The sequence below is a fragment of the Anolis sagrei genome, chromosome 4 (genome assembly GCF_037176765.1).
Source record: "Anolis sagrei isolate rAnoSag1 chromosome 4, rAnoSag1.mat, whole genome shotgun sequence".
Classification (NCBI taxonomy): Eukaryota; Metazoa; Chordata; class Lepidosauria; order Squamata; family Dactyloidae; genus Anolis; species Anolis sagrei.
In genome coordinates, this window is record NC_090024.1 from 126,819,490 (window position 1) to 126,845,090 (window position 25,601).

The 25,601-nt window shown below is 42.6% G+C and overlaps 1 protein-coding gene across 4 annotated transcripts in view; it reads right to left on the reverse strand.

The window, feature by feature from the left end:
* RASAL2 (RAS protein activator like 2) overlaps positions 1-25,601 on the reverse strand; it is a 298,400-nt gene that overhangs the window by 178,971 nt on the left and 93,828 nt on the right. For all 4 annotated transcript variants that reach the window (XM_060774420.2, XM_060774417.2, XM_060774418.2 and 1 more), the window contains exon 2: positions 2,478-2,605. In XM_060774420.2, coding sequence (XP_060630403.2) covers positions 2,478-2,605 — 128 coding nt within the window. The remainder of the gene's footprint in view (positions 1-2,477; positions 2,606-25,601) is intronic.

The window sequence follows — 25,601 nt, forward strand, 5'->3', positions numbered from 1 at the left end:
TATGCTGAGTAACCTTGGTGAAGAAGTTATAGTGGAGTGCCTTTCCACTTTGTCTCTGAGCATACAATGGATTTATAATTAGACTAACAGCATTTGCTAAAGTTCCAAGCAATTATTGTTAGTGGCACCTCATCTCAAGTGCAGAATTAGCAAACAGCTGTTGTAAACTGTCTGGTTAACGTCTTCAAACGGCCCCAAAGAGAACAACATTTAGACTACTTCTCCATTTAATGACAAACAAACACATGTAGCCATCAAGACAAAGTTTCCTTTCATTTGTTAGATCGTACTGTAGTCATTCAGGTGGCATACAGTTATGAATACTGAGTGGCTGAAAATTCCAGTTTATGCTGTGCACTGCAGCTTATTTTTTTGAAGTGCAAGCACCCATGGAGGAAACTAAGGAGTTGAGCCAGTATTTTCTCTCTAGCAGTCAAGGCACTGCTGATGGAGTGGGAACAAGGACCTTTGTACAGAGCAATCAAATGTATGTGCAATGTCTCCAGTTTTGGGAGCAATAAAAGGAGGACCTTAACTCTGGTTATGCTAATAGTTAACTTCAAAAACACTCCATTTTCCATACTTTCTTGTGCAGCTGCACTGTGCTACAGCAGCATTGATCTTTTCTGACTGCTTCTACCAGTCTCTCTCTCTCCTGTTCAAAAATATCAAGAAACTGAAAAAGAGATTTTTTTCCTATCTTCTCCCACCTCTCTCACCTCTTTCTTTCTTTCTTTCTTTCTTTCTTTCTTTCGTTCGTTCGTTCGTTCGTTCGTTCTCCATCCCCCCCCCCACACACACATACCCAATTTCCACAGGAGGCAAGGCACTGCATACAAAATTAATAAAAAGTGTTTGAAGAACTATGAAAAAGATATACTCATTTCAGCACAGGAGATCTTTTGGAGTTTGGTTTCCTATTAATCACCACAGAACAGTTGATTTCTGTAACTTGTATGCATATATACATAATGTATCATATTTTGCATTATTTATTCCAGCTGAGCAAGGCCTGACAAAGTATAAGAAGCTATTTAATCAATGTACTCCAGCCATCAGAAATTTTATCCAGTCACTTCCCTGCCTGTGCAACTCGATCAGCATGGGTGAATAGTCTGAATGTTGGACTATGACTCTTCTTTGAATCTCTGTCCAGCTATGGAAGTGCACTGGGGGACCTATGAGGAATGACTGAGAGAGCTGGGTATGTTTAGCTTGGAGAAAAGAACAATGAGAGGGGGCTTGATAGCCATGTTTACACATCTGAAAGGATATCCCATTGAGGAGGGAACACTCTGGAGAGATCATCCACTAGTGTCCATACTACTGTTTCACCAAACTCATTTAGGTTTTTTGAAGGGTAGCCATGGTAATGCCACTCTGGAGGCTAGGATATGGAGCAATTGATTAAAATTGGAGGAAAAGTGACGCCAACGGAATATTAGCAAGAATGCCCTGATGATAAGAGCTGTTTGGGAGTGGAATATCCTACCTCAGAGTGTGGTGGAGTCTCCTTCTTTAGAGATTTTAAAACAGAGGCTAGATGGCCATTTACTGTGTGTGGTGTGTGTGTGTGCTTTAGTTCTGTGTTCCTGCAACGAAGGGAGTTGGACTGGATGGCTCATGTGGTCTCTTCCAACTCTATGATTCTATGTCCTTGGGCTAATTGCATTCTCTCAGCCTTGTCAAGAAAACATACACTAGGGTTGCCATCAATTACAAACAACTTTTACACTTTCTTTTCCAAACTATCAAATTGAAATTTAAAAAATAACTATACGAATAGATATATTATTAAATATGTATGGATAAATAAATATTAAAAAGTTGAAATCAGCCCAAAAAACACAGTCACTGGTGTGCCACACAGACTGGAAATGATACCTAGAAACTACAGAGCAAGATAAATGGATGTGGAAGATGCTTGAAAGGAGGCAAGTGTGAAGGTTTAGGTAGAAAGAATGTCTAACAAGAGAAAGAGGCATCACATGAGCATAGGTTTAGTATTTGCGGTCAGTGAAACTGTTGTAGTGAACACAGAACCCAGAACCTAAAATAGCTAACTATGGGAACACTTTGAATGCTCCAGTCGTCACACTGGTTGAGGGTTTCTGAGAGCTGTTGTCATATTTTCCAGTCTCTTGCAGAGAGATAAACCAGGGTATGCGTGACCATACGCACATTAATTCTGTGTACTTGCCTGCTGAAAGAGGTGGGTGGTTATTGTTGAGCCAATGCAAATGAAGAGGTTAAGTTTGGAAGTTGGGCAAACGATATGTGTGAGATCACCTGTGCTACATGCATGAGCTATTAAAATCTGAAAGGTTTCAGGGATTATTTAATACACCTCACAAAGAATATTCATTTTACCAAATGATTTCATTTTATGAAAACAAAAAAAGACTTTTTGAACTTTTATGTGCATCACAAAGTTCTTGAAACACTAATGTACTTTTTCTAACAACTTAGTTTCTTACCTCCTTCTCCTTGTTGAGCATCACCAGTTGGCTGTCCGTCAAAATAGTGTATTTGGTTTCCCATATTACAGTTTCTGAATCAGGTGACTGGCCACAAGAGAGTCTGTGAGTTGGAGGTCCTGTCACATCTAAAAAAAATAGAGATGGCATAGTTAAAGGTTTTCGCAATTGCATTCGAGAGGTTCTTGTGATAAAACTTCTTCTTCTTCTTCTTGAATTGAAAAATTGCATGTTATCAGACCGCCACAACAACCTCTTTGAACCTGGGACCAAAATCCCACTAAATTCAGTGAACTTTATTGGTTTGCTACTGCAGCTTTTAACCCTAAATGCGACACAGTGTTGATCACTTATTGAAATATTTGCAAATGAAAACATGCACATCCAAAAGCCTGAATTTTTGTAAACTGCCCTAATAGAAAGCCTGCATCCCTCATTAGTTTTCTGTTAGACAAAAAGCATATTAACATGATATACATAGTGTCTGTAGCAGCATCTAAGCATTATGCATAAAATAAAGTTTAGTCAATAATACAAGTTTATGATCCAAAAGCAAATATCATCCTGTCAAGTAAAAAAAAAAAAGGGTCACACCACTGATCGTCTCTAAATTGGAAAAAGCAGCTTTTTTGAACTGTTTTTTTTTAGCTGCAAGCTTATTTTGACAGGCATTGACATTAAAAAATCAAACCTATAAATGCTCCCTTTTCATGTGTCCCTGAACTGCCTTCTTTCTATGTGGATTTTTTTTAAAAAGCAAACATTGTGATATTTAGTTACATTTTACCACTAGAGGGTGGTGAATCCATAGCTGGACTCCTTCCAGGAAGATGAACTGGAAAAGCTCAAAAATAGGGACAAACATTCAAATACCTAAACACAAACAACTAAATACAAAGGTATGGCAAATCAAGCCCTTCTTCCTTGTTAGGCATCTTTTCCTATCAGTTCAACTCCTTATGGATACAATGTCTTTGTTTTATTGTCAAACGCTCTCATGGTCTGAATCACTGGGATGTTGTGTGGTTTCCAGTATATATGGCAGTGTTCTAGCAGCATTTTCTCCTGATGTTTTGCCAGCACCTATGGCTGGCATTTTCAGACGATCTAAAGATACCAGTCACAGATGCAGGTGAAACGTCAGAAGAAAATGCTGCTAAAACACGGCCATACAGACCGGAAACCATACAACCTCTCAATGGCTTTGTTGTCTCTTCACTGGCTTCCTATCACTCTCCACATCGCTCCCAAGGATTTAGACAAGGACAGGTAACAGGCTATTAGCTTCCATTGGTCTTTACTATTGCTAGAACCAAAGAGATCTGCCCTCCCAAACTATCTCATTATCCATTTTTTACTTTAAAATTCTCATCTTCAGAGCCTTTTGATTTATCTTCCAGCTCCAATTAGTATTGATTGACCTCATAAGTCATCTCACTTATCTCAATTCACCTCCCTTATTTCTATGCTTTTTTATTAGGCTTGCTTCTCTCTTTTTTATTGTGTCAGAAGCAACTTGAGAAACTGCAGATTGCTTCTGGACTTGGCCGTCTGCAGAGATGTTGCCCAGGCACATTTAAATGAAACCTTCCTGATCCATCCTAGATCCATATTATTGGTATCACCATCTGACATCTCTCTGCCTGCCAATCTTTAACCTTTCCTCTCATTAACATTTCTAATGAAGATTGCAAGATCTCTAGGGCAGTGATTCTCAACCTGGGGGTCACGAGAGCTTGTCAGAGGGGTTGCCAAAGAGCATCAGAAAACACAATATTTTCTGTTGGTCATGGGGGCTTTGTGTGGGAAGTTTGGCTCAATCCTATCGTTGGTGGGGTTCAGAATGCTCTTTGATTGTAGGTCAACTATAAATCCCAGCAACTACTACTCCCAAATGTCAAGGTCTATTTTCCCCAAACTCCACCAGTTCTCATATTTGGGCATATTGAGTATTTGTGCCAAGTTTGGTACAGATCCATCATTGTTTGAGTCCACAGTGCTCTCTGGATGGAGGTGAACTACAACTCCAAACCCACCAAACCCTTCCACTATTTTCTGTTGGTCATGGGAGTTCTGTGTGCCAAGTTTGGCTCAATTCCATCATTGGTGGAGTTCAGAATGATCTTTGATTGTAGGTGAACTATAAATCCCAGAAACTACAACTCCCAAATGACAAAATCACTCCCCAGCTCCACCAATATTCAAATTTGGGCATAATGGGTATTTGTACCAAATTTGCTTAAGAAAATAAATATACATCCTGCCTATCAGATATCTATATATCTATTCATATCGTTAACAAAATTACAATTAACAAAAATAATTTTATGGTTGAGGGTCACCACAACATGAGGAACTGTATGAAGAGGTTGCGGCATCACGAAGCTTGAGAACCACTGCTCTAGGGCAATGCTCTCTGAATATACCACATATGCCACTTAGTAATACTGACATGGTATAGAAGCTCAGTGTACAGTTGGTGGTCATGGGGGATTTGGGAATCAAACCCCACTGATACCAAAGGTCCACTGTAATCAACATTACCAAGCAGAGGGATTCTCTACCTGCCTTATCTTGTAGACTGTTGCTCTATATGCTACTACTGAAAGGATCTTCTGGTTTACTTTAGTTTGCTTGCCTGGCTTATTGTTGCTCTTGGTGGATTCCACTATCAATGCCAAGTTTTAAGATAAAAGTCCACAATAAAAAGAAAGGGATTATCCTATTATTACCAATATACAAGTTACTGTGGTATCCTTTCTGAATAAAAATATTGTATAAAAAGTTTATTGATTAATTTATTGGTTGGGTTGTTGTGAGTTTTCTGGGCTGTATGGTCATGTTCCAGAAGCATTCTCTAATGACGTTTCACCTGCATCTATGGCAGGCATCCTCAGAGGTAGTAAGGTCTGTTGGAAACTATGAAAATGGGGCGTATATATCTGTGGAATGTCCAGGATGGGAGAAAGAACTCTTGTCTGTTGGAGCGAAGTGTGAATGTTTCAATTGGCCACCTTGATTAGCATTTGATGGTCTGACAGTTTTTAGGTGTGGCATGTTACTGCCTGGGGGAATCCTTTGTTGGGGGTGATGAGCTGGCCTTGATTGTTTCTTGTCTGGACTTTCCCTGTTTCTTGAGTGTTATTCTTTATTTAATGTTATGATTTTTTTAAATACTGGTAGCCAGATTTTGTTCATTTTCATGGTTTCTTCCTTTCTGTTGAAATTGTCCACATGCTTGTGGATTTCAATGGCTTCTCTTCCACTCCATGAAACCATTTCAATAAAAGTGCTAGGGCATCTTTCATTGCATTAATTTTGAAACATCCCAGCAGTCCATAAGACATTTGACTTCCCACAATAGCTTTCCTCTCCTGTCCTTGCAGAGTAAAGGGCGGGTGCTGGGCTGAGATAAGTATGAGCAGCCAGCCTGGATCTTTCTGGCTGAGTAAAGGGACTAAAAAGGCTAAGAAGGACCTTGGTCAGCAACAGTGGCCAAAGATCATGGGTAATTGGAACTGCAGGTACAGGTGCCACAGATATGGGATCATACTGTATATGATTTTGAAAAAAATTAAGGTATTTTAATCTTTAAAATGAATCTGTCACATATTATCAAGTACTGGTTTCATTGTTTGAGAGTATTCTGATCATATGGCATTTCTGTATTATATTTTTATAATACTATTTAGATATAAAAAGCATTCTGCGGGCTGCTACACTGAGTAATTGTTCTTGGCTGCATTTTGTTATTTATTTTGACAGAAAAGACTTTTGTTTTGATAAAATGATAGCACGAATCTAAACATGTTGGCATAGAGCATCTGTGCAACAGTATACTTTCTGTTTTATGTAGAATAATATATTTTGAATTTGGCATGGGAATCGTGCAACTCTTCCAAAAGTTATTAAGCTGCAAAACCCAGTTTTCCTGACTCGCTGTATTGGATAGGTATGCTGGAAGAAGTAGTCCAACACATCCTGAGGGAGGGCTGTCCTACATCCTATTAAGACACAGTTTAAAATGAAATACTGATAAGCTAATTTGCAACTATCCACAGAGGTTTAAAGATCAACATTCACAATAGTTTGAGGAAGAATTTCTGAATGATAGAGTTTCTGGCTTCCTCTACTAAATTACAGATTCATCATTATTTTAGATTGCTGAATATGTCACGGTTAAATCCATATGGCTTGTTATTCTCTATTTTGGGGACTGTGACTTAAATTAACCATATCTGTAAAGATAAATATCTCTAAGGATATTTTTTTCTCTCCACTAGATGGCAACTTATCATTCCCCTTTCTTAAACTGTGAAGCTAGCTTTAGTATTCTATCTGGATTCCTTCACGTTATCATTTTTAGAACTGATAAATGAGCCTATGTGAAATCAGTTCAGAAGAAATGGAGTGGATTGTTGAAGGCTTTCATGGCCGGAATCACTGGGTTGTTATAGGTTTTTTTCGGGCTATATGGCCATGTTCTAGAGCTATTCTCTCGTGACGTTTCGCCTGTATCTATGGCAAGCATCCTCAGAGGTAGTGAGGTCTGTTGGAACTAGGAAAATAGTTTGCTGTCATCATCCAACTACATAGCAAATGTGAGCATCATATCTGTGGAATGACCAGGGTGGGGCAAAGAACTCTTGTCTGTTGGAGGTAGGTGTGAATGTTTCAACTGACCACCTCGATTAGCATTTGATGGCCTGGCAGTTGTTTGGTATGGCTTGTTAGTGCCTGGGGCAATCTTTTGTTGAGAGGTGATTAGATGTCCCTGATTGTTTCCTCTCTGTGGTTTTGCTGTTGTAATTTTAGAGTTTTTTTTTAATACAACTGCCAGGCCATCAAATGCTAATCAAGGTAGTCAAACATTCACACCTAGCTCCAGCAGACAAGAGTTCTTTGTCCCACCCTGGTCATTCCACAGATATATAAACCCATTTTCCTAGTTCCAACAGACCTCATAACCTCTGAGGATGCCTGCCATAGATGCAGGTGAAACGTCAGGAGAGAATGCCTCTAGAACATGGTCATATAGTCCGAAAAAACCTACAGCCCAGAAATGAAGTGGTTTTGTGGAAGGGCATTCCAATAGTTTCTTTTTTAAATCAAAAGTACTTCAACATTGCTGGGTCTAATACCACCACTTATATATTTTTGACCTTCTTCATACACCAGATCATTGTACACGTTGGTTTGTACAAATTAAAAAGCCTGCCATGATTATGTTATAGTAACTTTTTTTCAGCCACATATCTTCTTATAAGGAGCTTCACAAAGAAAACAGACAGAATCCCAGGGTTTTAATCTGACTTTTAAAACCATATTAGAGAGAAGTATTAGCTTGCCAATGTGGATATTCCAACACCATACCAGTTCGTATCAGTGTGTATGTGTTGGGGCAGGTCAACAAATAGAGTATTTTGTTAGCCTGAGAAGGAATTTTTTGCTTTAGCCAGAATTGCATCAATTCCTTACTTAGTTTCCTTTAGTAAAAAAGTGAGGAAGCACTTAATAGTAGTTCAAATGGGAGTAATTAGAATATTGCTGAGTACTGTAAGCCTCTTATAACATAGCACTGCCAACTGCTAAACTCAATGTGTAACTGATCTCCACTTAACGTCAGGCTCCCTCCAAGCTCCTGTTCTTGTAAAAATGTGCATGCATAAGCAGAAACAAATTCAGAAAACAGAGAAATACTCAATTTTGAGGATATAAGATAAACCCGAATTCTGACTGAGAATATACGCTTGCTTACATATAATAGTAGTTACTTTAGAAGCCATCAGTATATTCACTCATATACGTTCTGTGTTTTTGCACTACTTTAGCATGATTTGAATCCCAAAGTTTCTAACAGAAATATCATCCCCTCCCAGTATACATGTTCCTGAATGTAGCTTTTGCCTTTGTCCAGATCTCCAGACCTTCACTGGAACCAGTGTGGAAAGTGTAGATACACTTGTGCAGGGGCAGAAGGTAAGTTATGAGGATGCTTGCAGAGCACCTCTGGTTGGATAAGAAGCCAGTCTATGTCCAGAAAGAGAAGTCCAGAGACTACTTTGATGATAATGCCCACTATAGATTCCCTCATAATGAAATGACAAGAAACAAAATAAGTAAGAATTGTAATCTGTATGCTGAACTCAATAAATGATAAGAAAGAGTTCCATTTTAAGTCAATTTTTATTCTTTAGTTTTTTGTCGTGTCAGGAGCATCCTGTTGTGAGAGAATTGGCCGTCTGCAAGGACGTTGCCCAGGGGACGCCCGAATGATTTTGATGTTCTATCATCCTTGTGGGAGGCTTCTCTCATGTCCCCGCGTGAGGAGCTGGAGCTGATAGAGGGAGCTCATCCGCCTCTCCCCGGATAAGAACCTGCGACCTGTCAGTCTTCAGTCCTGCCGGCACAGGGGTTTAACCCACTGCGCCACCGGGGGCTCCATTTTAAGTCAATGACTGTAAACCATAAGAGATATAGGATTCAGACAGTATTTTATTTATTTCGTACACTTCTATCCCGCCCTTCTCCCCACAAGGGGGGCTCAGGGCGGCCTCACAAAGGCATCAACGATGCTCACAACATATACATCATATGAATACAATAAAATAGTAAAACAGTAAAAAACATCTTAAAACATTGTACACATTAGTCAATAATTTCATTTACCAATGATATTAAAATGCCAGTAAAACCAAAAATCAAGAATCAAGCCGGGAAATCCAATGTCACAAATGCAAATTCGTTTCCTATTGTCACTTTCATCTAATCAAACGCCTGGCCACAGAGCCAGGTCTTCAGTTGTCTTCTAAAGGACAGGAGGGAGGTGGCCAACCTGATGACCTTAGGGAGGGAGTTCCATAGTCCGGGGGGCCACTGCCGAGAAGGCCCTGTCTCTCGTCCCCACCACCTGCGTTTGTTAGAGTGGTGGGATCAAGAGCAGGGCCTCTCCTGATGATCTTAAGCTTCGTGATGGTTCATAGCAGGAGATATGTTCGGACAAGTAATCTGGAACCATTCAGGGCTTCAGAGGTTAAAACCAGCACTTTGAATTGTGCCCAGAAACCAATCAGCAACCAGTGGAGCTGGCACAACAAAGGAGTAGTGCACTCCCTGTACGCTGCTCCAGTTAACAACCTGGCTGCCGACCGCTGGACTAATTGAATCATCCGAGAAGTTTTCAAAGGCAGCCCCATGTAGAGAGCGTTGCAGTAGTCTATTCTGGATGTAACCAGTGTGGACCACTGTGGCCAAGTAGTGACAGTTAAAATCCCCTTAGTGTTTTTTTAAATTTAATCATTCCCCCTAATTAATGATGTAATTATAATATTTCACAGTAATTCTAATTATTAAATAAGTCACTTATAAATACCATATTTATACTATATCAATACATGTACCCATCAATGTATTATTATATTATTTCTATATTGCAGAAGCAAAACTCAGATTTGCAGATCCATCTTCAGCACTCAGTTCTTGAAACTAGATTTAAAAATTCATCTCCTATCATCAAGCAGAAATGGATGGTAATTTTTCTTTTAAGTGCAATGGACTATATTGTACTTTTTCAAACCATTTACTTTTTCTTTTTTATTTCTTTCTTTGTAAATCTCTTTACTGTTATATACCACTTCAATTCTCTGGGCCCCCTTCTACTCTGCCATATAATACAGGTTATCAAAGCATTATCGGAATTGAACTGGATTATCTTAGTCTATATTGCCATATAATTCAGTTTAAATCAGATAATCTGGATTGTATACAGATGGGAGAAAAGAATGCAGCTGTCATCAACCAACTACATAGCAAATGTGAGTATCTTGAATGCAACCCAACTTCTTCTGTTCTGCTTTGCCCCACATCCATTATTCCCTGCTGGAAAACAAACTCTATTTGATGGTAGAGACTGGGAGATGATATGTGAATGAGATGAAAGATTTTCCAGTTTGATCATCTTCTCTCATGGGTAATACACTGAGCTGTTGCAGCTAGGAAAAAATGGCAAAGTTATCTTAAAAAATATAATTGACAAGGGAGGAGTTTGGAGATTCACCAAGTTAACTTCTTAGGCAGAGCCTTTTCTATGCACTGTTTGCTAGACACAAAGTGGTAGAACTGATGCATGTGATACAGAAGGTAGCTTGGCAATCTTGAGTGGAAGTTGTCTGCTTACCAAAGGAAGTATCTACCAAAGGTACTTCCACATTTGAAAGTTTGATGCCAGGTGCAAGATAACCACTAGCAGGTGATAGGAGTTATTTTTATGCTTCCAAAAGCATCATGTCTATGTTTAGAAATGCAATACTAGACTAGACAGATCTGCTGTGGTTTGATGAAGCAGATGTTCTTTACCACCATTTCCCTTAACCCTGCATACAAGTATTGCATTATACAACTTCCAGATTTACCCATTCTATCAACACAAAGCCAAAGATCCTTCACCATCTAGGAATGGCCAAATGTCACTGTGGGCCCTACCATAAAGCCATATTATCCAGAATATCAAGGCAGAATAACCCACAATATCTGCTTTGAATTGCATTATCTGAGTCCACACTGTCATATTGTCTCCTGCATATGTCATCAGTTAGGGACCTGCTGCTCTAGGCCAGAGTGAAGAGGGGGGGAGCAGGCAGGGGACAGTTCCACCTTGTCTCCTGTGCTATGCTAATATAATGTAATGTATTGTATATACATATAATATTTATAATATTATAATGTAATCAATATAATAATATGATATTATAATTATATATTTATATTACATGTAACATTACTAATAATATTACAATATAATGGTATAATACAATATAGTAATATTTAATACTGATATTGCACTATGCTAGTAACATAATACATTGTATTTATATATATTTATATCTTGTAAGCCGTTCTGAGTCCCCTTCCGGGTGAGAAGGGCGGTATTTTTCCGGTTCCGGTCATGGCGGGCAGCAGCAACAACACGGAGCTGCGCCCCAAAGAAAAGTAATCCAGGGGAATCCCTGGAGTACTCACCCCCTACGACCACCAAAACAGGGGGAGCGTGAAGGCCAGCACATCCTTAAGCCAAGAAGATCGGAGGTCTGGAGATCGGAGCACAAGGGAAGGCAGACCAGGAAGCGGAGGCGGGGGCGGGCGGGCGAGCGCTGTGAACGCCGCCGCCGCCATTATAACACCCGAGACGCGGAGCCGCGGAACTCAACAGCTTGGCTGGGAGCTCTGGCCGCTGGGGAGCGGCGAGTGTCGTTGCTCGGCCGTTGCTGCCTCCGGCTGCCTCCGGGCTGAGCTGCCGCTTCGCCGCTTTTACCGCTGCCGCCCTCCTTGCTGCTGCGGCCGCCATCTTGGAGTCCACTGTCGGGCCGCTCGCCGCCGCTGCGGAGGCCGCCAGAGGAGCAGGATAGCTTCCTTGGGCCCACCGCCGTTGCTGTGGAGCAGAGGAGAGGTCAGCTTCCTTACAGAAGGAGCAGAGGAGAGGACAGCTTCCTTGGACCACCTTCCTTGGGCCCACCGCTGTTGCCGCCGCCGCCGCCGCCGCCGCGGCCATCTGGCTCGTGCCACCACTGCGGCCACTGCTGGAGGCTCTCCGGGCTGTCTGCCGGCTCGCCGCCCACCGCCCGTCGCCGTTGTCGCCACCTTCGCGATTGACCCCGTGGTGAGTTGTCCAGCTGCCTGGTCGTTTGAGGCGCTGAATCGCGGCTGAACTGCCGGGCCGGGGCTGCCTGGTGTCCGGCTTGGCGGGCTTGCTGCTGCGGCCTTGTTGACCGGGTCGCCTCTTCGGCCTAGGCGTGGTCCGTTGCGGCTGCTGCTGCTGCCAGGCCTCGTGGGGCCTTGTCGGGCTTGGGCGTTCGCCTCTCCCTCACCATTGCCCTCCTGCAGCCGGGCCATCCCTCACCATTGCCCTTCTGCAACCGGACCATCGCAGTGCTGCTGGACTGAGCCACCTGCTGCAGCTCCCCAGACGCCTTGCCTCTCCATCGCGACTGTCGCCTTATTACCATCCCTGCAGCGACCGGGGTGACCTCGCCAGTGCGGCCGCCCTCCATCGCGGCTATTGCCAACTGACTTGCCGCCTGCCACAACTTTGTGGCCTATTATTGTGCAGACCTTTGTGCGAAGATTGTGTAGTTCTAATTTTGTGTAGACCTGTGTAACCACCTAGACCTTTTGTGCTAAGATTGTATAGCCCTAATATTGTGTAGACCTATGTAAACACCTGGCGCTGGCCTAATATTGTGGTCCTTGCGCTAATATTGTGTAGACCTAATACTGTGTAGACCTCGAGTTGGCCCCTGTAGGTTTTTGGGCCCAGCCTCCTCCGCATTAGTACCAACTAACTGGTCGGAAGGAGAGACCGAGGGCTCTACTGAGCAAGTGTGAATAACCACCTATGCTGCCCACTCCCGAGATATCAACTCCGGAAGCGTATCCGCTGATTTTCCAACCGTCTAAGTCCTTGGGGTCATAGCAATTTTAGTTAATTACCACCATTATCGCAGACGGGTAGTTATATAATTATCAACTAATACTGTCCGGTAGTCCTGTTGTCACTGCTATCATTGTAATAAGAACGATTTAGAACATCTAGGCGCCGGCTCCCTGCTGCTAGATTGCATTAGCACTTTCACCCCTTCCCGATCCCTCTGTGCCGCACTTTACCGTTAAGTAGAGCACTTTAGATCTAGCACTCATCACGTGTGTTGAACGTTGAATGTGTGTTGCTGCTAAGAACTTACGATCATTCTTGATTACTGACGGACTGCTCCCGGAATTTTTGCACTTTAAGAACTTTAAGAACTGGCACTTTAAGACCTGGCGATATCTTGCACTTTAAGAACTAACTATACCGATACCACCATCCGAATCGCCGCTACTCATGTGGCCCCCTGCCCCCTTTTGGATACTGCTTACGCTGCTCTGGTGTGGTGGTGGGGGCGGAAGAAGAGGTGGCCTGGAGCCTGGGATTGAGAGTGTGGTGGGGAGGGGGGAGGAGGGGGAGAGGGGATGCTGGCAAGAACTAATAAGGTCAACAACAAGCATAGGAGAAAATACTCTTATGGCTCAGAACTGCGGCATGGAGGGGGGGAGATGTTCCACTAGCCGAGGGGCCCCCATAGAGGTCGTGGTGGGAAGGAGGAGATGCGGGAGAAGGAGACCACGAATTCGGCCTAATTCGGACCGCTTTCCCAAATTCACTATTCCAAATAGGTCTCCTAAGGGAATTTGGTGTAACCAGGTGAGCGGGCCCTCTGGCTTGAAGGTGGTGTTGTTGAACGCCAGGTCTGTCAACGGAAAAACAACTTGGATTCAGGACTTAATCCTGGAGGAGCGGGCAGATCTGGCGTGCATCACGGAGACCTGGCTGGATGAAGCGGGGGGCGTAAATCTCTCCCAGCTTTGTCCTCCAGGCTTCTCCGTGCAACACCAACCTAGAGCCGGAGGACGGGGAGGCGGGGTCGCAGTGGTCTACAGAGATTCCATCCATCTAACCAGGAACCCCATCCCGCAGACCACAAATTTCGAATGCGTCCACCTGAGGGTGGGTGACCGGGACAGAATAGGGATTCTGCTAGTGTACCGTCCACCTCGCTGCACTACAGTCTCCCTTCCTGAGCTAGCGGGGGTGGTCTCGAGCCTGGCTGTGGAGTCCCAACGGCTCCTTGTGCTGGGGGACTTCAACATCCATGCCGAGGCAACCCTCACAGGTGCGGCTCAGGACTTCATGTCTGCCATGGCAACCATGGGGCTGTCCCAACAAATAACTGGCCCCACCCACTGCGCTGGACATACATTGGACTTGGTTTTCTGTCAGGGATGGGAGCAGGGTGGCGGTGTGGAGGAGCTGTCCATCTCTCCGTTGCCATGGACCGACCACTTCCTGATTAGATTTAGGCTCACTGCGCCCCCTACCCTCCGCAAGGGTGGAGGACCCATTAAGATGGTCCGCCCCAGGAGGCTTATGGATCCGGACGGATTCCTGACGGCTCTTGGGGAGTTTCCCGCCACCGCGGTAGGTGATAATGTCGAGGCCTTGGTCGCTCTCTGGAATGGGGAGATGACCAGGGCTATTGACATGATCGCTCCGGAACGTCCCCTCTCAAGTAACCGAGCTAAACCAGCTCCTTGGTTCACTGAGGAGCTGGCAGCGATGAAGCGAAAGAAGAGGGTTCTAGAGAGCGTGTGGCGATCGGTCCCAAACGAGTCAAACCGAACACGGTTTGTGTCCTTCCTGAGGGCATATGCCGCGGCAATAAAGGCCGCAAAGAAAACTTTCTTTGCGGCCACTATTGCGTCTGCAAAAAACCGTCCGGCGGAGTTGTTCCGGGTTGTCAGAGGTCTTTTAACTCCTCCCACGGGTGGGAGCCCTGACAACTCGGCAGCGCGCTGTGAAGCATTTGCTCGGTTCTTTGCAGACAAAGTCGCTTTGATCCGCTCTGAGCTGGACGCCACATTAGATGCAGTCTCTGTGGATGTGACACAAGCACCTGCTTGTCAGTTTTTGTTGGATTCTTTTCAGTTTGTGAAACCCGAGGATGTGGACAAGATACTTGGAGGGATGAAGCCCACCACGTCCATCCTAGACCCCTGCCCATCCTGGCTTCTTAAGGAGGCCAGAGGGGGATTGGCCGAGTGGGTAACGGTGGTGGTTAATGCCTCCCTTCGGGAGGGCAAGATTCCAGCGAGCCTAAAACAGGCTATTATAAAGCCGCTGTTGAAGAAACCATCACTTGACCCCACTAAATTGGACAACTTTCGGCCTGTTTCCAATCTTCCCTTTTTGGGCAAAGTCATGGAAAGCGTGGTGGCCTCACAACTCCAGGTATTCTTGGGAGACACGGATTATCTGGATCCGGCACAGTCTGGTTTCAGACCGGGACATGGTACCGAGACGGTCTTGGTCGCCTTAGTGGATGATCTGCGCCGGGAGCTAGACAGGGGGAGTGTGTCCCTGTTGGTGCTCCTGGACCTCTCAGCGGCCTTCGATACCGTCGACCACGGTATTCTTCTGGGGCGCCTTGCAGGGATGGGCCTTGGGGGCACTGCTCTGCAGTGGCTCCGGTCATTCCTGGAGGGTCGTACTCAGAAGGTGTTGTTGGGGGACTCCTGTTCAACGCCACAGCCGTTGACGTGTGGCGTTCCTCAGGGCTCCATCTTGTCCCCCTTGTTGTTTAACATCTACATGAAGCCGCTGGGTGAGATCATCCGGAGTTTCGGGGTGCGGTGTCACCTGTACGCAGATGACGTCCAACTCTGTCACTCCTTCCCACCTGCTACTAAGGAGGCTGTCGAAGTCCTGAACCGGTGCCTGGCCGCTGTAATGGTCTGGATGAGGGCGAACAAACTGAAATTAAATCCAGACAAGACAGAGGTACTCCTGGTCAGTCGCAAGGCCGAACAGGGTATAGGGTTACAGCCTGTGCTGGACGGGGTCGCACTCCCCTTGAAGGCGCAGGTTCGCAGCTTGGGTGTGACCCTGGACTCATCGCTGAGCCTGGAGCCCCAGGTTTCAGCGGTGACCAGGGGAGCATTTGCACAGCTCAGGCTCGTGCGCCAGCTGCGCCCGTATCTTGGGAAGTCTGACTTGGCCACGGTGGTACACGCTTTGGTCACATCCCGCCTTGACTACTGCAACGCTCTCTACGTGGGGCTGCCCTTGAAGACGGCCCGGAAGCTTCAGCTAGTCCAGCGCGCGGCAGCCATGTTGTTAACGGGAGCTGGACGCAGAGAGCACACAACGCCTCTGCTGTCCCAGCTCCACTGGCTGCCGATCTGCTACCGGGCCCAATTTAAGGTGCTGGTGCTTTCCTACAAAGCCCTAAACGGTTCCGGCCCAAAATACCTTGCAGACCGCATCTCGGCCTACGAGCCCACGAGGGCCTTGAGATCATCCGGGGAGGCCCTTCTCTCGGTCCCGCCTGCCTCACAGGCACGTCTGGCGGGGACGAGGGAGCGGGCCTTCTCGGTGGTGGCCCCCCGGCTATGGAACACTCTCCCGATTGAGGTTAGACAGGCGCCCTCCTTGATGGCCTTCCGTAGGGGCCTAAAAACATGGCTCTTTGAGCAGGCCTTCAACTAAGTATAGTTAATTGACACTGGAATGGATTAGGACTGCGATTTTTGGCTATGACCCCAGGACCTGACGAAGCGGATTTTTAGTATAAGTGTATGTCGTGCTATATCTGTCTGTTTTGTATGTCTAGACCCGCTGTACACTGTCTTTTTGTGTTGTTCACCGCCCCGAGTCGCCTCCGGGCTGAGAGGGGCGGTCAATAAATGAAATAAATAAATAAATAAATAAATAAATATATAAATGCTGTAAATAAATAAATAAATAAATCCCAGTTTAAAGGAGAAAATGTGCAATTATCCGGCCCAGTTTTATTGTGTCTTGGTATATTGTTTATTGCTTGTTGTTTAATATTGCTTTAATTGTTTTTAATTTGCTTTAGGTTTTGTATTGTTATGTTGTGTTTTGAGGCCTTGGCCTTTGTAAGCCGCATTGAGTCCTTTGGGAGATGCTAGCGGGGTACAAATAAAGTTAATAATAATAATAATAATAATAATAATAAAAACAACAACAACAAGAATAATAATAATGTTGTGTGGAAGGGGTCTCCAATAGTAAGGATTACCTCTTTTCTTTCTTACTGCAGTTGAGTGCAACATCTGAAAGAACAGCTCCTGTTTTGAAGGTCAGAGTTAGTGGTGTATGTACAACATACTGTTGCCGATTGGCTGAGAAAGGCGGTATACAAATACAGTAAATAAATAATAATACTGTCTAAATTTGTGCTATATGTAAACTGCTTCACAGCTTCCAGTATTTTGATATTATCTAAAATTCTTTTCCCATAATACCAATTTGACACTCACTGCTCTATGTGGTCAAATTTAAGTGGGTTTCGATGCAGGATTAAATCACTGTGTTTTGTGCTGATTACTTCAAAAGTAATAGTCACTGACCTTGAAAACCTACTCTGATATGGTGACTCCTTGGCAATCTTAGCACCTTGAGGTCATTTTTCAAGAAGGCGCACCAACACACACTCAAAACCAGAGAGGAGTAAAAAAGTTTGCCAGCTCAAAAATGGCTACAAAAATTGGCCGTTACTCAGTAATCAATCAGCTGTAGCTTGAAGGACTCTGTTAAATGCCCTCATCTGTTAAGTTGCAAAATACATATGACAGAATGGATTCTCAAAGCAGAGATTATTATTAAACTCACAAAAGGCTTAAAAGATTATGTGTCCCAATCAGAAGGCAAGCTCAAAGGAGCTCACTGCGCATCACTTTTGGATGGGTTGAGTCAAGGAAAGACATTTTCATCCAGAGCTTAAAGGATAGGTGTAATAAGCTTTGCTTTGGAGATTCCAATTTCACTCTTCTAGCAAATACACAAGAGTTTCTGGCAGCGGTCTCCTTCTGCCTATGAGGATTCACAATCTTTTTTGATTGTCAATTTATTTGAAAGAAAATAGATGGATGATTTGATTTGTCACACCAATTTGTTGCCCAAACAAATGAGAAACTGAAGAAGAAACAGAAGTATACAATTGCTTATGAACTCTAATTGGGAAGTAGAAATGAAACTGAGGGCAGGAGCTGAATATATGGATTCCCTTCCAAGGAATTCCCACTGGTGTATCTTAAACAACAAAGCTAAAAGACAAAAAGGAATTTAAAATAATATCAATCTAAAATTTAAACAAGAGCTAGTCTGTGAAATGGCAGATTCAGAAGGAGTAAGACTTGGGTTCCCAGTTCCTATTTATCCCTGAAACACAGAAGGCAACCTGGTATCATTAACTGTGAAGTAGCCCAGCCTGAAACAGGGGTCCATCTCTTAGGTGGATTACAAAATATGATATGCAACAATATTTGATAGACATTAAGCTCTAGTTCAATCTAGAAGCAATTATTTTCTCTAGAACCCTATGCAAAAGCTCAAAGAGGCAGAACATCGCAACCATTTTCTTCTCTTCACCACAGAATCACAGGCCTAATTCACAAATATATTTCAAATGTTTGTTAGAATAAGTCGTAGCAGGATCAAGTGTGTGCATTAAAGAAAAACCTTATGATGTTAATTATTGTGTGCAGCTGGTAATGTAGGTCAGCCAGCATGTTTGGGCCACAGCCAGTAGGGTATAACTGTATGGATTTTAGAATACAGTTTGGAGAAGCAATATGCTGTAATGCTGCTATGCTCTAACAGCGATGCTCTTTGCTATGGCGGAATAGCTATTTACTCAAGGTTTATGTTTTGCTCTCCCATTTGAATGAAGATGAAGAAGCCTTATTCTGTGTTACTTACAAGGACTATCTAAGTTTGTTGCACTGTTTGATTTTGTATGCAACATTGCAAGTTTATGCCTCTGCTGATAAGGGTAAAGTTTTTCTGTTCTTTTTTCCTCTTGTCTGTGTGTCTATTGCATTGGACCTGGCTAAAATCTGCTTCTGCGCAACAATGTTTATATTCAAACACTGAACCGAAGCAGCTCTCTCTAATTTTACTGTATCATTTAGAGACTGTACAATGTGAGGAATTGACTTTTTTAGCGCAGGCCCACCATTCCTTCATGTGAATGTGTGAAATCTATTTTATTCCCATTAGCTTCAACATCTCTCAGCTCTCTCTCTCAAGTATGGAAAACTACTTCTACTTGAATAGATAATTAGATGACATTTAAAACACTTTCCTCATTTATCTTCATAAATAGTTTGACATTTTGTTCATTTGTTTCTAACTAAAAGGCAGATGCAGTGGCCATGCATACATGTGCATGCAAATTATATGGTTGTACTTCACAGGGATATTTGGATTTAGTTTCCACAGAAACCGTAATTTGGCAACGCAAATATAGACCTTATAATAAAATATGTTAATTAGTAAGCCAGGCGTGTAAGTGTGCATAATATGTATGTGCATGTATGCATGAGAATCCACCCATCATTTATTTGCACTGTCCAGGGTGTGATCCTGGACTCATCGTTGAGCCTGGAACCCCAGGTTTCAGCGGTGACCAGGGGAGCATTCGCACAGTTAAAACTTGTGCGCCAACTGCGCCCGTACCTTGGGAAGTCTGACTTGGCCACGGTAGTCCACGCTCTGGTTACATCTTGTTTAGACTACTGCAACGCTCTCTACGTGGGGTTGCCTTTGAAGACGGTCCGGAAGCTCCAATTAGTCCAACGCTCGGCAGCCATGATACTAACTGGAGCGGAGCGCAGGGAGCATACAACTCCTCTGCTGCACCAGCTCCACTGGCTGCCGATCTGCTACCAGGCTCAATTCAAAGTGCTGGCGCTGGCCTTTAAAGCCCTAAACGGTTCTGGCCCAACTTACCTATCCGAACGTATCTCAGCCTATCAGCCCACCAGGACCCTAAGATCTTCTGGGGGGGGGGGCTGCTCTCTATCCCGCCTGCTTCACAGGTGCGGCTGGCGGGGACAAGAGACAGGGCCTTTTCTGTGGTGGCCCCGCGGCTATGGAACGCCCTCCCCATGGAGGTAAGATCAGCCCCCTCATTGATGGTTTTCCGGAAAAGACTAAAAACCTGTATGTTCAAGCAGGCGTTCGATTAACTCAGTGCAATAAGTGTAATGATTGAAGGACTGGCAATTTGGACGACGAAACTGGATCGCGATTTTAGTCAAGAGATGAATTGGATTGTTTATTGATATATGTATTGTGGATCGTGTTTTTATGCTTTTAAACTGTATACTGTTGTTATAAGTTGTTATAAACCGCGTTGAGTCGCCGGCTAGGCTGAGAAACGGCGGTATACAAGTATAGCAAATAAATAAATAAAATAAAATAAATAAAATCTTCTGAGGCTGGATCTATGCTGCTATATAATCCAGATTATCAAATTAGATAATTCAGATTATCAAATCAGATAATCCAGATAATCTGCTTTGAACGGGATTATATGAGTCTACACTGCCATATAATCCAGTTCAAAGCAGATAATCTGGATTTCATATTACAGTGTAGATGGGGCCTTAGCTAGTACAAGTCAATCTGGAGATTTGCCCTGATTTGGACCAGGGGAATAGGGATCACTCACTTATAGAACTATATGTTAAGTAAATGTTTTTCTCATGATCAATTTAAAAACAATTATTTTAGAATATGCAGTTTTGCTTCAAAAACATGTACTTCTTCAAGTGAAGGAAACTGATAACATTAAAAACTGTACCTAAGTTAGGTCCACTAAATATATTACTATGAACAGCAATTTGAAACTACTGGGGGCAATGAGTGATTGTCACTTGCTTTTTGGTTTCAGGAACATAAAGGTTGAAGAACTGAATTATTCACATATAAATGTATATGAACACTAGGCTCAAATTATGAGCAACATGCTTTTATTTTTAACCTAAACAACTTGACTTCACATCTGTCACTTAAACCTTACATTCTTTTCCACACATTGTACTCAAAACAGAAATGTGACCCTCTACACTATGTTAAAATTAATCCAAAATTGGCTAATGTCATAATGCGGATAAAATCATGTACTGCTTGAAAGCTCAATTAATTTCTGCCTGCCTCCAGGCCCAAAACAAAGGCGTCTAAATATATTTTTGTCAAGGGGCTGGTAGCATGGGTTGTCTTTTTGTCATTTCTCAATACACCCCTCAGTGTTTGCAGTATCAAAATTGCCAGCTATTTCACTGCTACACTTTAAGTGCTTTTGCTCATTATAAATGGCAGAAAGCAGGAGCCCACGGTGGCACGGTTAAACCCTTATGCCGGCAGGACTAAAGATCGACAGGTCAGAGATTTGAATCTGGAGAGAGCATGGATGAGCTCCCTCTGTCAGCTCCAGCTCCCCATGCGGGGACATGAGAGAAGCCTCCCGCAAGGATGGTAAAAAATCAAAACATCCAGCCATTCCCTGGGCAACGTCCTTACATACTGCCAATTCTCTCACAGCAGAAACTACCTGCAGTTTTTCAAGTCGCTTCTGACACAGAGAAAAAAAAATGGCAGAAAGCTATGTTTGCCTATTCTTCCATTTCGTGAGTATTTAATTTCCAAAAGAGATTTGGGAACACAGGGTCCTCTATTAATAAAATACCTTAAACCAGCTGGAAACTAGAATACCTTAACTGAACATAATTTTAAACTGTACTTCATACTTAATTATTTTCAACTGTTCATGCACAGCCACACTTCATCCCTAAACTATAGCAAAGTGATAAATTACTTTTAATTCCATTTTAAAAGACTTACCCATTTATGTTTCTAAATACAGGAAATAAACCCTGTAATTGATGAGAAATTACAATTCCAGCACAAGGTTGGGAATGTTCTTATACATATTAAGCACACAATCACAGACAAAAATACAATTGGAAAAAGTGTTCAAAACTGAGCACATCATGGGCCTGATTTTAAGTACATTGTGTGATGGGAGCGAGAATTCTCTCTGTGCAGAACCTCTCTTGGCAGACAATGAAAAAGATAATGCTGCAGGGTTTCTTATTAATGTGTGCGGCCTGTGGATATAGACAAGATACGTGAAAGACTGCAGATTACATGTACTCTGGACTATGGCTGTTGAAATCTTATCATGGATTATGGATGGCAAAGATAGTTAATACTTTTCTAGGAGTGGGAATAATTCCTGCTGCCCTTGAGGGGATAATGAGATCTCTCTGAAGAAAAATCCAAGCTTGGAGCATGATTTACAAAAACTACAATGAGCATTTTGTTCTTGAGAAAGGTGTTAGAACTGGTGGTCCCCATTTAAATCAGGAAGTGTTTGGGGATGTGTATTATTCAGATCTATTCCATTCAAGACTCAGATCCAATTTGATTGCAGAATTGTTGTTGGCCATCCCAAAGAATGGCCGATGATGGCGAACCTATGACACGTGTGTCAGCACTGACATGCGTAGCCATTTTCGATGACACTTGGTCGCATGCGGCCGCATACAAAGAAGATGGGGCCGCATCCCAAGAAGGACATTTCATCTTCGGCTCCTACACTAGCATTTTTCTATAATGCTGAGATATATGGCATTATAGAAAAAGCAGGTAAGTTAAATAATTAGCTTTTGGTTTATTAAATACAATTATATATTACAATAATATATTTTTGTTATTAAACTATAAATATCATGAAATTATGATTTTTTCTCGAAGTGACACCCCACCCGAGTTATGCTCATTTTTTGGGCAAGTATTGACACACCAAGCTCAAAAGATTGCCCATCATTGGCCTATGCATAGAAAACTGTGATCCTACTAGTTCTTCTTGACCCTGTATGGCTTCAACTATGACATCCCTCTGGGTCACTGTTCAGTACTGGGTTAAAGAGCAATCTGTCGGGGTGCTTTGAATGTGCTTTCCCTGCTTCTTGGCAGGGAGTTGGGCTGGATGGCCCATGAGGTCTCTTCTAACTCTGTGATTCTATGAGCCATGATACAATGCTGGGTCCTCTTTTTCATAAAACAAAGACTTTAGAAAATGATACCAGAAGAATTCTGCTTTATCCTGTGGTCTTTGGCGCAAAACCTTGCATATGATTTTTTTTTTTTACAAAGTCTATATAATATTCTTGGCAGGTAAATCATATAGAACTTTGGGCTGTGGTATCAATAGTATGTTGGAAAGACATAGGTCCTATGCTTTACTATTCAGTAAAGCATATCTGTGTTTTGAGAATTTCTGGGAAAGACATTTTTTCGGTCCCACCAACCTCACATGCATATTTGGGATAAACACGGGAGAGGGTTTCCCTGAGGCTGATTCCAAGCTCTAGAACTCTTTTCCTAGAGAAGTTAGACTAGCGTCATCGTTCCTTCTTGTCCATAGGCACGTAAAGACATTTTGTTGTTATTGTGGTGGTTGGTTTGGCAAGACTTTAAAGGTTGACTTCCATAACATTTGACATTGGCTATTTGTTATTTTCTTTTTAATTGGCATGTTTTAACTTATTTAGGTTTATTGATAGTGTAATCACATTTTAATTTTTATATGATGTATTTATTTATTTCCTATATTTATACCCCGCCCTTCTCACCCCTGAGGGGGGACTCAGGGCAGCTTCACAAACACCATATAGTGTCATCAACAATAACATTAAAATGTTAAAAATATTAAAACAATAATTAAAACAATTAATTAACACATGCCTATTAAAATCAAAGTCTAAAATCCAGTCCGAAACAAATCAAATCTTCTTTTACTTGCTGCTCACGAATCGAACGCTTGATCCCAAAACCAGGTCTTGATTTTTCTTCTAAAAGACAGGAGGGAGGTTGCTCTTCTGATGTCTCTGGGGAGAGCGTTCCACAGGCAGGGGGCCACTGATGAGAAGGCCCTGTCCCTCATCCCCATCAATCATGTTTGCAATGTTGGTAGGGTCGAGAGCAGGGCCTCTCCAGATGATCTTAAGTTTTGTGATGGTTCGTACCAGGAGATACGTTCAGACAGGTAGTCTGGGCCAGAACTGTTTAGGGCTTTAAAGGTTAAACCAGCACTTTGACTAATTAAAGTTTCTGGACTGTCTTCAAAGGCAGCCCCATATAGAATGTGTTGAAGTAGTCTATTCGGGATGTAACAAGAGTGTGAATCACCATGGCCACATCAGACTTACCAAGGTACGGGAAACTTTTAGTTATGTTTGTTTTAACTGTTCTAAGCAGGCTTGAGTTCCAGATGGGAAAATTATGACGGTATCATCATAATGATGATGTTTTCTACCTACAAATACAAATTCCTTGATAAGTCTGCACTTGGTCTTAGCCAAAAATCCAAGAAGTGATAAGTCAGTTTTGAAATGGATAAAGGTGAACCAAACTACTATTTAATCAAGACAAGGTGGAGGTAATCTAGATAGAGAAGATACAGATAAATATACTGAACATGATTTATTTTCACATTGGTCAATTTTTGACCCATCTCTGGTTCTAAAAACATTTACATTTTCATTAATATTGTTCTTAATGAGACCACATCTAAGTAAAGGAAAAGTTATAAGCACAGAGAAGGCATTGATTCCCATATAAAAGATAAATAAAGTCAGGTTTGAACAACTGAGCAAAAAATGGTTGCAGTTACAATTAGATGATACCCATCAATGTTGAACCATGTTGTTGTTGTTGTTGTTGTTGTTGTTGTTGTTGTGTACCTTCAAAGTCATCTCTGAATTCTGGCAAGCCTAAGGTGAAGATATCATAGGGTTTCCTTGCAAGATTTTTTCAGGGGAGGTTTGCCTTTGCCTCTCTCTTAGGCTTAGAGAGTGTTTTCATGGCTGAACAGGAACTTGAACCCTGATGTTCCAGGGTTTTAGTCCAACATTCAGACCACTACATCATTGTGAATCTCTATTTAACAATGAACTGAGAATTAAAAATGAAGTCTTAGGCACAAATATTTTGGTGTTCAAACAGCTAGTTATTTTAGAAGAATTGTGGAAAGAACAAAATTATACATTAAATCTACTTTTACAATAAATACGCAAGATCTAAAATAATGTACATGTAGTCTTATCACACATTTATTTTAACTATTCTGTACTGGAAACATGTATTTTATGTGCCGGTGGTGACAAGCAGAGAGCACAGTTGCTGGAGTGCTCTAAAAATAGCACATTCATTTTATAAAAAATTGGATCGCCTTTCTGGAGAGGAAAAGTGGAGTGTAATAAGAATAAGAAAAATGTAACTTCAGGAAAACAGTATTCCCCTGGGAGCACTCTTCCCACCGAAGGCCAAGCGACAGTGCACACTGTTGAAATGACATTGCTGACTTTAAAATCAGCCTCCTGCTTCCTTTGTCCTGAGGAAGCAGGAGAAGGAAAACATTGTTCAGGAAATGCCATCATCATATTACTGCTGGAGAAACCACTCTATTACAACGAAGAGGATTGCTAGATGACATAGTCTCATCTGATGTCCACTTTTCGTTCAGCTTTGGGGAATTACTTTCTATTGACAAAAACTGAAAGGTTTACCTGGAACTCAAAACAGAATCAAGTGTTTTTGCAAAGAAGAAAAATACCTCTGTTGAGGTACTTTACTCCACTTTCACTGGCCTTCTTAAAAGAGTCAAGAAATTGAACAGAGTGGAAAGTTCCCCTGCCTATTTCCTCATCCTGTCCTAC